General features: G+C 43.3%; 1 protein-coding gene across 1 annotated transcript in view; it reads left to right on the forward strand.

The window, feature by feature from the left end:
* Positions 1–13,991, forward strand: part of LOC138559946 (atrial natriuretic peptide receptor 1-like) — a 556,750-nt gene that overhangs the window by 369,890 nt on the left and 172,869 nt on the right. The window contains exon 11 of the mRNA XM_069642743.1: positions 12,461–12,552. Coding sequence (XP_069498844.1) covers positions 12,461–12,552 — 92 coding nt within the window. The remainder of the gene's footprint in view (positions 1–12,460; positions 12,553–13,991) is intronic.

Consider the following 13,991-nt stretch of genomic DNA (forward strand, 5'->3'; position numbering starts at 1 on the left):
GCTTCCTCTTGAGCATAAGAGGTTAGAGCCACGGCGCCGGCAGATGGAAGATCAATCCACATGGGCACAGGGAAGCAAAGTCTTCCCAGCACAAAAGCACGGCACTTCCATTCACTTACGGATGCCAACAACATAATATACAATGCCTCAGAGTCTACAATGGCACACGTAGATAAGAACATTATAGTTACATCTATTTGTAGGACCCATTAGTCTGCCTGTCAGTTTGCTCATGGAGAACAATACAGCACTGTAATATTAATAACAACAGGCAAAGACGTTTCATTTATAGTTCAAGGACCACCAACAAAAGGTCAAGAACAATTAGTGTAAGGGAGAATCTGGGTTGTGGCAGTTTTGGTGATGAAAAGTTGGGACTGGTCTTGTGTCATCAGAAAGTAATAATAGATTAATAATTCCCATGGTGCCGTGTGTGGCATGTAGGATTGATGGCATCATCAAGAGGCCACCAAGAACGTTCATACAATATTCAACATTCCCATTATTTATACATGAATTTCAAGTTCTATGGTCTCATTCGAATGATATTTTCAGGCCTAACAAAGTGGCCCTAACAACACTTTACTCTGGAGTCAATGGTGCCTCAAAAACCTTTATGAAGTCTCATTTCTACTTTTAATTGGATGATCCCAAGGAAATGAAACCTACCAAATTGACATTTGGGCTATTGCTACTTTGTTTTAACTGATGAAATGTAATTATATACTAGTACTGAACTGTTGAAATTATTAATCTTAAAATAGCATGGGGGCGTGGCTTGGCGCCGTTGCGGGAAGCATGGCTCCGTAAAAGCTCCTGTCTCGATCCAGCCATCGTCTACATTTAAGAAGGCTAAACTCTACACACAGAGTTTTAAGAATTGGAAATGGAGTAAGGAAGGGACGCTGTATGCAAAGGCTTAAAAGCATTGCTGGGGAGCATCTCATTCACTCACAGCGAACAGCTGCCGCAGGAGCCAGGAGCGGGGAGACCAGAATCGGGCAAAATTGCGGCCATGGCATATCGTCCAGGAGCTCCGGAGAGCCTGGGTATTGGCAAGCGGAGGAGCTGAAATGAGAGACTCGACCCAGCCATTTCACTGAACTTCCAGTCCTCAACGAAGGTGTAAAAGCTATAACCCCGAAGGCACACGCACCAGCAGAGTAAACGATACAGTCCTGCTGGGGACTCGAGACCCGTGAGCCCTCTTGAGGCTGTGGCGTGGCTGAGACCTGGCGCAGAGAAGAGGAGGCAAGCCGAACCATTGGCGTTGCCCGGGGCCGGAGCCGTGTGTACCGAGCGGCACAGCGCAGGAGGGAGCCATTTGGGACGCATGAGGTACAGGTGATCCTGATGGCTAATTCAGTTCCCACTCTCCCCTATTGAAAGATTAAGCCGGGGGAGAATGCTGCCGTTCCCCGATCGGCGGCAGGCTTTCGGCTGACTCAGTGGTGATACGCTAGCACAGTGAGTTTGGCGTGCATTACAGCAGGGTGCTTCTCGGGCCCATATTATGAGAACAGCACCTGGGGGATCACACGGCCAGGGAATGCTGCCACCAAGCAATTAAATGGCCTGAATAGGTGAACCTTGGCTGTCTTCCACTCAAGCACAGTCGGCTGTACAAAAAGGGAACAGCACCACGGTTCCCGAACTCTACGACAACCTGACACTAAGGTCCCTGAAGCAGCAAGGTATCCCCCACAAGAGGCCTCTACGGGAGCCCCTAGTCGGCGGCAGGACGACCAGCAAAAAATAGGAGCAATATCTGCCCCCCACCTTAAGAGTGCCATCAGCAACCAAACGGGACATTATCCTCCTCTTTCGAGGTCCCTCCCCCATCAATAAGTGGGAATCATCATCCCAATCTGACCGAAGGAGTGGGGAACATGGGGAATATGGTCTTGGCCACACATGTTTGAACGCCCTCCTGCACAGTGCAGAGGAGGTGATATCTCACCCAACAAAGGAAGATTGCCGGTCGCCCAGGGCAGGGGCACCCAACCCAACTACATCCACCCCGACAGAGGGGGCAGTGAGGGGACGGAGTCGGGAAACCCCCCAAGGGTGATCAAAAGAGAGCACAGTGGGAAAGGGAGGTTCCCCAGTAATACCTGGAGCACTAAGCAGAAAGGAGGAACTGAAACCTTACTGGAAGGAAGAGTGGGGCAGTAGGCGTTTCAGTAGGATCGCAACAAAGCAGGGGTGCCAAGGTCGGAATCTACAATGAAGATCTAACGCTGCAGTATCTGGCCCTCTGGATCCCCTGGTGCCCTGCCTACTCCTAGGGAGACGCTAAGTAAGCACAGCGGCCAAACGATCAGCCCCAGCCTGGTTCTGAGACCCCATTGACCTCAACACCCAGAAGGAATCCTGTTCAAGAACCTGTACAGTCGGAAAACAAGGGAGCAGCATGGTGAAAAGTGGAAAAGGCACAAAACAGGTCGACATCTCAACACTGCTAAGCCATTCCGGTTCTGAGAAAGCAAAAAAAGGAGAGCAGATGGAGCAACCTCAATCCACTGATCCCCAGAGAGCAGCGGCCAATCCCTTATCTACACAATCGGTGACGAAATTAGACCTGCTAGCGGCCATGACTAGGGAATTCCAAAAAGGAACTGAAGAAGTCCTGAGTAAGATAGCCGTCCTGGATAAGCATGTAGTGGCAGTAGAAAGCAGAACAACAGACATCGAAATCAACCTCTGTGATCAAGCTTTCAAACTGGAGGACGGTTTAGCCAGAATAACAGCACTAGAGGAGAGATGTGAGGTATTGGAAGCTAAACAAGAGGATGCAAAGAATAGTTTGAGGCAAAATAATATCCGCTTTCGGGGCATTCTCCTGTCAGTCAGCGACGCAGATCTGGAAAACTATACTAAAGACTTGTTCAGGTTTATAATTACCCTTCCAGATGATACCCTGCTGGAAATCGACTGAGTACACTGCAAACATTCTCCACTCAACCAGACGTTCTAGCAAGGATTAACTTCTTTAAGGTGAAGGAGGACATAATGAGGGAATCCAGAAACACTAAACAAATCCAATTCAGAGGGGCAGCGATCCTGATGTATCAGGACCTAGTGAACATTACGCTACTAAAGAGAATGGCACTGAAACCCCTCAAGGAATGGTTGCGAGACAGGAAAATCCCCTACCGCTGGGGTTTTCCGACCTCATTAAACTTCACATGGGAAGTCGCCCAGAAACAAATACACAACCTAAAAGAAGCAGAAAAATTCCTGGGATCTGGAGAAGGAAGCGGAGGATCGGAGAGGGAATCAGCCTCACAAGAATCAGCAGAGAAACCCACGACATCTACGTAGACAAGAGTTAATCGGAGGAGCAGATTGAGGGGCCCTTAGCAGAAAAACAACAGGCCCCCGGACTAGAGGATAAAACGTGAGTGATCCCTACCAAGATTTGTTCTCTTCTCTTTTGCTTGGTGGCTGGGTGATCAAATCCGGAAAGTGACGACCTAGCGAGACATGGAGAGTTACCAACCACCCCTGCAGATCCATCTCAAACAGGGGTCGTGGGCTCCAAGAACTGAGCCTAAGGTATAATTTAGAGAAATTTGCACTCCTGAGGGGGCTGGAAGTTTCATTTAACATGTTTGGAGTTAAGCCGTTACAATGGCAGTTGGCCCTGTTGGGCCTACCGTTTGATCAGTGGGGGTTTTGAGCCGGTTACCCCTTGGGACTAGGGCACCTCCCCGCCATGACAGTAGCATGGAGGGCATGGTGTAGGGTGGGGTAAGTTAGGCGGGAAGGAGCTGGAGGAGTGATCTCACTCAGGAGGTCTCAGGAGACGAAAGGGAACAAAACATCAACATCTGGAATCAACATGGGCATACACGATCAGAGTATCCTAGCGCTCGCCCTCCGGGTGGGGGATCACATCACACAATCAGAATTATTAGCATGCAGTTCGTTTGGAATCATGGGGTCTGATAGTGAGAGTGAAATTCGCATGACCACATGGAACATTCAGGGGCTTACTTTTCGGGCAAACAGAGATCAGTAGAGCGGAGACTAGCTCAACTCTCAGGGGACATCGTGTGCTTACAGGAGACACACCAGCTACAGACAGATGAACACCGAATTAAGTTAAAAAGTTTTAAGAAATTATATTTTGCCTCATCGGCGGAGCAAAGGGGTGGGGTAGCTGTGCTGCTTAGTGAACATTTTCCTTTAACCCATATCACAGTAAAATGGGATCCATGGGGTAGATTTTTCTTGATAAAAGGGCGTCTCATGGAACAACTACTCACCATAGCAGCCATCTACTGCCCAAATACGGGGCAAGAAAGATTCCTGCTGGACCTGATTCCTGTGATTCTACCGTTCACCAAAGGCCTCCTACTGATCGGGGGGAGACTTCAATGTGGACCCAGACCCACAAATAGATAAAACTCTTCCCCTACCAGGGCAGATTTCTCCAGGGCCCTGGGACTAGCTGGGTTTGTGAGGGAGACAGAATCAGTTGTTGTGTGGCGATTGGTCAACAAGGGAGAGGCCGATTTTACATACTACTCAAATGCTCACAAAGGCTTCTTAAGAATATATTTACTCTTCATGCCTGGGGTCTTGTTTCCCTGCCTGGACAAGGTACACATTCACACCTGAATCTTATCAAACCATGCTCCCGTCACAGCAGATTTACGAATTCAGGGCTCTCCAGCCCCCCCCCCAAAAAATATTGGAAACTACAGGACTCCATCCTGCAAGATGAAACAATCAGGAAGGAAGTAGGCGACACCCTCACCCACTATTTTAGGGAGAACACACCAATTGATATGGGACGCTATGAAGCCGGTAATAAGGGGAACCTTAATTAGCGCAGTGGCGGAACAGAGGAGGGTCTCACGACTACAGTGGGAGAAACTGGAAAAGCAAGTGGTGAATTGGACATAGCCTATAAAAGATGCCCGGCCAGGAGAATTGAGAGGAACCTCAAAAAACAAAGACGGCCTTACAAATGCACTGGGCAGATAGATTGGCTAGGGCCCTGGCATACACAAAGCAATATTATTATGTGAACGGGAATAAAGCTAATTGCATCCTCGTCTATAAACTTAGGAAGGTGCATAATAGAAATAACATTTTAAAACTTAGGTGGGAGGGAAAAAATTGAAATGATGGTAGAACACCATAGGGTTATTATGGCTGGGCCCTCTATTGAATCCGAAAGACAGGAACCCTACTTACACTCGGTCGACAAGGCTCCCCCTAGGGTCCAACTAGATTCTTTTGAACTCCCAATGTCAGTGGACGAAACTGGGGATCCTCCAGGGACACAGAGGCAGCTCGTTTGTTGTGGCTGGCAGTGAGGATGAACGAGACAACACTTATATACAGGTGATCCATGAAGGGGAGTAGAGAATTGTTTCACTGACCCGGATATGGGAAAGAGTGCAAAGGAGTCTTTGGAATTGAGAGGTTGTACAATTTTCCAACATAATGCTACATTGAAATAGACAGGGGCGAGAAAGGATATGTAAGAATTCCTGAAGAAATTGGGAATCTACAATACTTTACAGAAAAGCCCAAGATTCACTACTGGGAACAGAGGGTTCTCCCCTAGAAAAGAAGAACGTTCTAGATTACGGCACAAGACAATTTGTCCCCTGAAGAATGTCCGACATTGTTGTGGTTCAAGGACAGAAACTTGTACAAGTTGGGTAGTTTGCATTACATTGATAGGGAATAGGCCATTAGTAGTGTGGCACAGGAATCAGAGTGTGAGATGTACACACAGTGTAAGATCCTTATGGAATATTTACAAACATAATTCACTTATGGTGTCAAAACTTGTGTGGTTTTTAAACATAATGGTCTTATGTACTATGATAATTTTTTATGATTGTTTTATGAAATATATGGAATTGTAATAAAGTTTTGTGATATTTGATACTATTGTTGTTGTGGTAAGAGGGGTGAATTACACCCATGAAAATATCAGACTTTCTTCTTATATGTAAAAATGTATGCTCACAGAGTGAGAGGTCTGTTTCATCCCTTTCTGTGACTCAGAACCGTTGAGAATAGAGTGGACGAGACTGTGCAGGTGATCAAATCTCTGAAAAATTCAGCCCTGGGTCCTGATGAACTGACAACTAAATTTTATAAGACATACTCGCAGATCTTGGCCCTGCACTTAACAGACCTATTCAACTAATTTCTCAGCACAAACAGTGTCACGCCGTCTGAGAATCACTTTCACAGAAAACGTGAGCCATGTCTCCCTTCTGCATTTTCCACCCATGTCTAATGGGGGATGGAATTGTTGGACGTGATTGGTCATTTTGGTTACAGATCATGACCTAGTAGTTGACTCTCTTCATTAACGGTATGAAAGCACTTCTTGTAGGTGTTAACTTTTCCCTGCTCTTCTATTTATCATTGCAAGTTTAGTGATACTGGCTGTGAGCTCACAGACTTGGCAAGTCAATACTTCCAGTTAATCCAGTACCTGATCAGGATTTTTTGCTTGTGTATTTTCAGTCACTGCAGTGAATGCTTTCCAGTATGAAATTTTACCTTTCCCAAACAAAGTACCTGAGCAATCCGCTCCAGGCAAGGGTTGAAATGTAGGTAATGTAGATGCCTTAAAGGAGCCTAGTGATAGTAATATTTTTGCAATTGATTTAATGTGTTTTGGAGCAGGCACAAAGAAAGATTGGGGGTGTGGGGGGGGTTGGAAACCTTATAGCAAGAAGGAAACAACTATGCCCTATGCAAATATATAGAGTTTTGTAGCTCCTCTTTCTGTGGCCTTGATGGCATGAACAATTATCTTAATGCCTGCCTTTTCTTGTGTACTCCTTAGAAAGTCCAAATAACAATATGAAGTGGCCATATCTACAGGCTAGGCCACTACAAATTCGGTGCTGGTCATTTGTGCATGCTGAAGCATTCTGTGAGGTAGCGGAGCAGTTCATTCATCATTGGCGTTAGTGAGTGAAAGCAGCTTCTTCATTGCAATGCACACAAATAAACGTGGTCAAGCCAAACCATTTCTCTTGCTGAGGGTGAACAGGCTTATCTACCAGACACACAACAACATTATTACCCCTCTTTGCTTTTCACACCTGTTTGTTGTTAAATCCGCTTTTCACAAGGAGAACTTCATTTCAGAAATTGCTTCATAATAGTTTATTGATACATTCTCACACAATACATTTCATCAATATAATATTCTTTTGCAACTAGCTACAAGAATTGCTAAAATGAATGAATACCACACCCTGTGAGGCTAGCACCGTACAGTCACATCATAATTAATCAGGCTCACTGTTCTACATTCATAATGTACTCAACCCAAACTGTCATAGGAGGTCAATATATCGACCTAAAGTGCAAAGTGCTATGAAGAAACATAAATGCACCATTATTTTCTAAATGGCTGGTGTCCTTTCAATTTTGGATACAAAGTTGGCCTTTGCCAATTTGAATATTATCACTCATAAGACTACACTATAAGTTTCCAATAATGTCGACTCGAGTTTCGGCTGGTTAATCAGTCGGTGTTACATGAACCAGCCATCTTGAGAACATTGCAAATTCGGTCTGCAGGGGTTGTATCCCAATCTTTAAAAAGTAGAGAAAATATAACATTTAACCTAAATAAATGTATGAAGCCATTCTGATTTTCTTGTTCAATGGATATTCTTTTTAATTTAACATTGGACCATTAGTTTGATGGGGAAAGACCACTTCAATGTTCAATACCACTTGTCGGCATATCCAGTTCTCACTGTACACCACAGGCACACTTGAGCCCAGATGTATGTATTTGTGGGGATGGGAGAAGGAGGGAGTCAAGGGCGGGTCAAGGGGGGGAGAGAGAAGGGAAGGGGGAGCGCAGAACCTGTTAGTGCAGTTGCAAATAAATTTGCTGTTATTCCTAATGAGCAACACTTTAAAAAGGGAGGCATTGGTAATAGTAGCTTGTTCTCTTGCCAGTGAAATCAGCACCAGCTGTCTGATGGAGAGAGTTAGATGTTTTCCTGTCCTAGGGTACTGTGTTCCCTCTGGATTACTTCTTCTGTAAACAAAGAGCTCTGCGCCCTCCCTAAAGAGCAAACACAGTGAATTTGTGTGAGTGTCCATGGTGAGAATTATATATTTATCGATCAGTCAGATTGTTTCCCAAATTGAACGTCGTACCAGTCCATCTGTAGGGGGTCGGCTAACAACCACTCTAGCCATGCCTGAATAATCTAAATCATGGTGGCAAACCCGAAATGGTCTGTTGACCATTCTTCATGTCAAATAAGAAGTTCAGAACCATCTTAGAGCAAGCCCCAATGTCACCCGCACCTGCTTGCTGTTTGGGGGTTCCTCCTGTGCCATCGACAGAGACTCCTATCGAGGTCTGATTGCGTTGGTTGCCGTGTCTTTTTTCATCATTTTACAGCTTCCCTGTTTCGCATGTTATAAAGCTGCATCGGTGCTCAACTCGCTCATTTGAATGAGTCGATGTTAACATTGTTTACTAAGCGATATCTATGCTGCGTATTCCTTGTTGCCTACTCAACACTAAACCATTGTGTTATGATATGGTCTTCGTTGTTATATATATTTGGACCGTATACATAAAACCATAGAGAGATTACTGCTCCTAAGGTAGATTTGTATCATGAGATTATATTTTGCCTTGCTCCCCAGGAGCTGCCTGTCTCATTTTATTCAAGTAGAACAGACCATTGTAGTTCCTTGTTGAGACCATAGATATGGGTACGAAGTCGATGTATCCATTGTTGTTGCCTTTTTAGTAGTCTGTTTAACATTGAGAAGTTGCCAGCATCCTTTCTAAACTGGTCAATAATGACCCACTACATGTCATTTTCTATGTGGCCGGCTGTGACATTGTGTTGCACAAGCGGTGCAGTCAATATCTTGGTGCGGATCCGTGACCTGTGTTCATTGATCCTTGTAACAGCCTTCCTGGTTGTCATGCCAATGTAGACCAATACACAAGGGCATTTAATGGCGTAAATTACATTTGTTGATTGGCAGTTGTTAAATAGCTTCAGTTACCATTAAAAGGTTTTGTGGGTAAATACCTGGGTTCTTACCGTAAATTGACAGATGCTGCAATTTCCAATCTAATCTAATCTGTTAATCACAGAACCACAAGACAAACTAGTGGCTGTGAATAAGGAATGGGATGCCTTCTGAAATTTCAATCTCCAAAAGAAGTCAAATAAATTGAAAAGTAATATTACTGCTTTTGCAAAAGAAAAAGTATATCCTTATTTGGCAGCTGACTATCAAGTGCCCAATTGGAACACTAGACCATATAACAAACAGCAAAGCAACAAACGTTGGCTGACATTTTCAGACACCAGTTCATGAGGTGATGATGTAGGGAATCAAGAGGGAGTGCAATCTGCCAATGGTACCTTTGAGACTTTTTTGGGACGGGGCACAACTTGAGGGCGCTGTCCACCCAGTAGAGGGAACGGGCCGCTGGTAGGATGCCGCCAAGTGTTCAACACCAGGCAATGGGATGTCCCAGGTAGAGATAGCCATTTTCAATCTATCAAAATATCATTTCACCACTGCAGAAGTAAATGTCCTAAAGAAGGGCCTAAGTTGTGTGCCTACACAGGATAATTCCCTTAACAACATCAAATTGAATTTAAAAAGGTTCTTCAGAAATGTTAGACTAAGAAAGTTTTTCATGAATAAAGAAGATAATGCCATCACATCATTCACAGGCTTTAGACCAAGGTCAACATTCACGCCGGAGGACGGTGATCTCCCCAAAGAAATAGTGCCCTTTAAAAATATGACATGGAGACCCTTGCCCAATATTGTTGGAAACAGCTCGCTGATGGGCACCCGCTACAATCTAAGTAAACTTGAGAACCAAGCCCTAAAATCCCTGGCAGCAAACAAGGTCATAGTAATTAAACCAGCGGATAAAGGTGGGGGTATAGTGATTCTGGATAAAAACCATTACATCAGCATGGTACAATTAATGATTAGTAATGAAAACTATTACCCGAGAATATCGATAGATCCCACTGAGGATTTCATGAAACAACTTCAGGAACTCTGCACAATAGGTATTGAACCAATGAAGAGGCTTGTTTTCTGACTCCTAGAGATTGTCACTTGTCGACTCTATATGCACTTCCTAAAATCCATAACAATTGAGAGGAACCACCAGGCAGACCCATCATTTCACTATATCGGTCAGTGCTTGATCCCTGCAGTAAATATATTGAAAAGGTCATACATGGCTTGGACAAGAAAACATTATCTTATTTGAAAGACATGACGGCAGCCATCAATTTCTTTGAGGGTTTACCGTTCGAACATGAGAATGACTATCTAGTCACCCTAGATATTACTGCACTATACACAAACATTCCACAAAGGGAGGCCCTTAATAGCATTGAGCAGAATCTAAACAGTTGATCAACACCTCACACCATACCTACAGAGTTTGTTTTGAACCTTTTGCAAATAGCCCTTTTTTCAGTTCCTAGATGGACTGTATTTGCAGCAAAATGGCACTGCAATGGGTGCCCATCTTAGCTAACAGGTATATGGCAGACTTCGAAGATCAATTTATTTACAACAGCAATCCCTTTGGCAATCAAGTCTGCCAATGGAAAAGATATATAGATGACATATTTTTTTACTGGCATGGCAGCAGAGAAAGTCTAAATGAGTTTACAACTTGGCTCAATCAATGTAACAACAACTTAACCTTTTCCTGCCACTATGACAAGGAGACATTGTCATTCCTGGACCTGCGTATCTATCACCATAATGGACATTTGAACACCACTTGGAACAAGTAGATAGTTACAAGTATCTAGGAATTTATACCCATGCTTCTCCATAGTTTGCATATTTGGAGGAGCCAATTACTTCTAAAATCTGGAGGAAGTGGCTGGCCATTAGAAAGGTTATCAACAACAGTGGTGGCCAGTCCATAGAAGCCTTAATTATCACCTATAAAGCCTCCATAGTGCATGGGATTATGTACGCGCTGGAAGTATTTCCTCATAAAGCTGTAATGTGGTTGCCCAAACTAGAGTTAAGAGTGTTGAGATCTTTGCTGGGCCTTCCCTGCTCTGCCGCAGTGGTGGCTTTGCAACTGGAATTGGGACGCCAGTCGTTAATGGGCAAATTGAAAATATAACGTGAGCATGAAAGAATCACTACTGTACAGCACGCTTGCACATATGGAGCGATACAGTCGTAGTGTTTGGCTCAGAGATGTGGAATCTGCGGTAATGACCCATGGCTGCGATATAAATGTATTCTGTTATAGTGAATCCGATATACCGTTATTCCTGAGTAGACTGGGTAGCAAAACACGCACACATTATCATGTGATTTCTTTGGCCAGGTTGGCAGAAATTAGAAAGTACTCTGTCTATGCAAAACAGGAGTTGTTTAGTGATTGCCCACGCAAATATTTAGTTGCTCTTCGTCTGCAATAATACATTTTTTTCTTTATTTACGGGTGATTTACTTCCTGTGTTAGCAAATACCGGAGCCTGGAAGGGCATCACTATGAAAGAACATATTTATCGCATGTGTGGGTTTAGGGTGGAAACTGTATGCCATGTAATGATGAATCGTTATGTTTTTAGGGTCCTATAAAAACATGTTTATTTTTTTTATTCTTTAGTTGTTTCGTTCTGTAAGAAACTTTACAAAATCTTCAAAAAAATGACATTCACAATACATTGCACAGCGCAAAATCTAACATAAGAATAAGAAAATGTTTATGCCAAATGTATAGCATGCGGGTAAGATCAGTTTGGAGTACTCTATATGGGGCTGTTATTACTGCTGCGTACCACATTTGACTTAAGATAAAGTAAAGGTATGAATTTTTCAAGTGAGTCAAGCATAGAAATGTTGTTGCATATATATGATAATATATGATGTAATCATATTGATGATATGTTTTATATAGCTATTTTTAGCTGATATATATTTATCGGTTATGTTTACTGCAGTAAAGCTCTACATTCTGTTTTTATAACGTCGATTTTTGCTTGTTTTAAAATGTTGATGGTTTGCTGAATTATTTATCTTAACAAAATGTATTTTAACTGTATTATTTTAGTGCGAAAGATTGCCAGACATGCAACCATATGCACTTAATAAAGAAAAAAGTAAAATAAATAAATAAGATTCTCCAGTCAGAGAGTACACAGGGATGGTGCTCTTTTGCTTGGCTCCATGCCACAGCTACCCTCCAGCATCAGCCAAAACAATCCAGCAATGTGGAATTGAGTCATCAGTCTTCGCTAAGCGCCATTTTGTTTATGTCAAACAAGAGCCCTGTGTTCCCCTTACTCTTTCTGAAACAATGTACTTTTCATACAGTAATCTTCTTGAAAAGGTAGAATGATGTAGCATTATTTCGCTATGATTCGAGTCTGATTTCCTTCATTTTCATGACTCTCTTTCCTCTTATTAGCCTTAAAAATACAGTGCAGTTCCAGTGCAGCAGAACTCCTGAACGAAATTGGTGGCTACTCCCTTGCCTGCCGTGGAACAGTGAATGTGAAGGTAGGACAGTGAATCTTCTGCTATACACAATGGCAACACAAAGCAGCACTGCTACATTATTAGAAGCAGCATTTAGAATAAGCCAAGAGATGTAATACAGCGCAGAGGTGAAATCACCAATAGTTAACAATTCGAAATTGCATTGATTGCCATCACTACATTTGGATTTAAGAACAAAGTGACTTTTTGTACCAAACAACCCTCAAGTGGTCTTTGGTGAATGAATGCCCCCAGCATGAACACATCTTCCCCATCCCAATCGGTGCTTACCTTCTTTGTCCAGCTCAAGAACTGATCAGTCACTAGCTCATAAAATGTAACATCCCTTTTTCTCCATATTCCTCCTCAATTATGACTGGTTTCTATTCCGTGGTTTGCCAAAATCTAAATCTAGAAAATAATCTGAAAGTGCAAATTGATCTTCAATCCTGGAAACATGTATCAGATTACAAACATAGATGAAATATTTTTGTAAAAGCAGTTGTCAATCCATATTATTCGGTATTTCTAAGAAATAATGCAGTTAAACTAAGACCCATTCCATTTTCAATCTTAGCTACATTTCTGACAAAAGAAAATCTATGACATGGTGGTTGATCTTTCAAGGTGCAGCTCAATTACATTGGTATTGCAAACTTGCTAGTAGTGTTTTACATTAAAACAATAACACATGTTAGACACATATGGAATCATACATGTGTTCTCTTTTGCATTACAGATGACCACATGCCACAAATCTGGAATATCAAGTAACGTGTTCTTGGGTTTGTGAGCATGGCTCAAATAGCACTTGGACTGTGCCCATGCCATCATGACTGGATTTGGGTTAAGGCATCTCGGAAGAGTTCTGACTGCTGTGACAAGGGCCACTGGCGGGGGCAAGGGACGGTCACATTAGTTGCCAAGGGGCACCCTATGGGACCCCAGGAACCTTCATGATTAGGAGGCAGCAGGACAATAAATACTTTATGGTGGAGAGAGCTGAGAGCTACCGCAGGCCGGACCCCAACCAGCGCTGGTGAAAACAATGTTGTTCCCTTTGAAGGAACACAGTTCAACCATTTAAGGAACCCAGGCAATTAGGTTGATACATTTGTTCTTCCCGCAAGGCTAATAATGAGCGTTTCGGGGACCTTTGTAGTTTGCAGGATCTCTGGGAATACAATGTATGCAGTGGAAATTATGGCAGACCTTCAAATAACCTCATTCCAGCCCCCATGCATATCACATGACTTTTGCACAAGGCCCAATCAGAAAGCAGCCAATCCCACAAAACCCCCGTAGAGCCAATGACCCAAAGCACCACACAATGGAGGAAGAATCACCCTTTAAAACACAGCCAGCACAGTCAGTCCTGGTGATTCCATATGAGAGCTGGCAGAAGGAGACTAAACCTTGAGAGTCTGTGCAAGGAGCCTGATATGGCATAGAGCTGGAAT

This window comes from Ambystoma mexicanum, chromosome 1q (genome assembly GCF_040938575.1).
Source record: "Ambystoma mexicanum isolate Mex_15411 chromosome 1q, UKY_AmexF1_1, whole genome shotgun sequence".
Classification (NCBI taxonomy): domain Eukaryota; kingdom Metazoa; phylum Chordata; class Amphibia; order Caudata; family Ambystomatidae; genus Ambystoma; species Ambystoma mexicanum.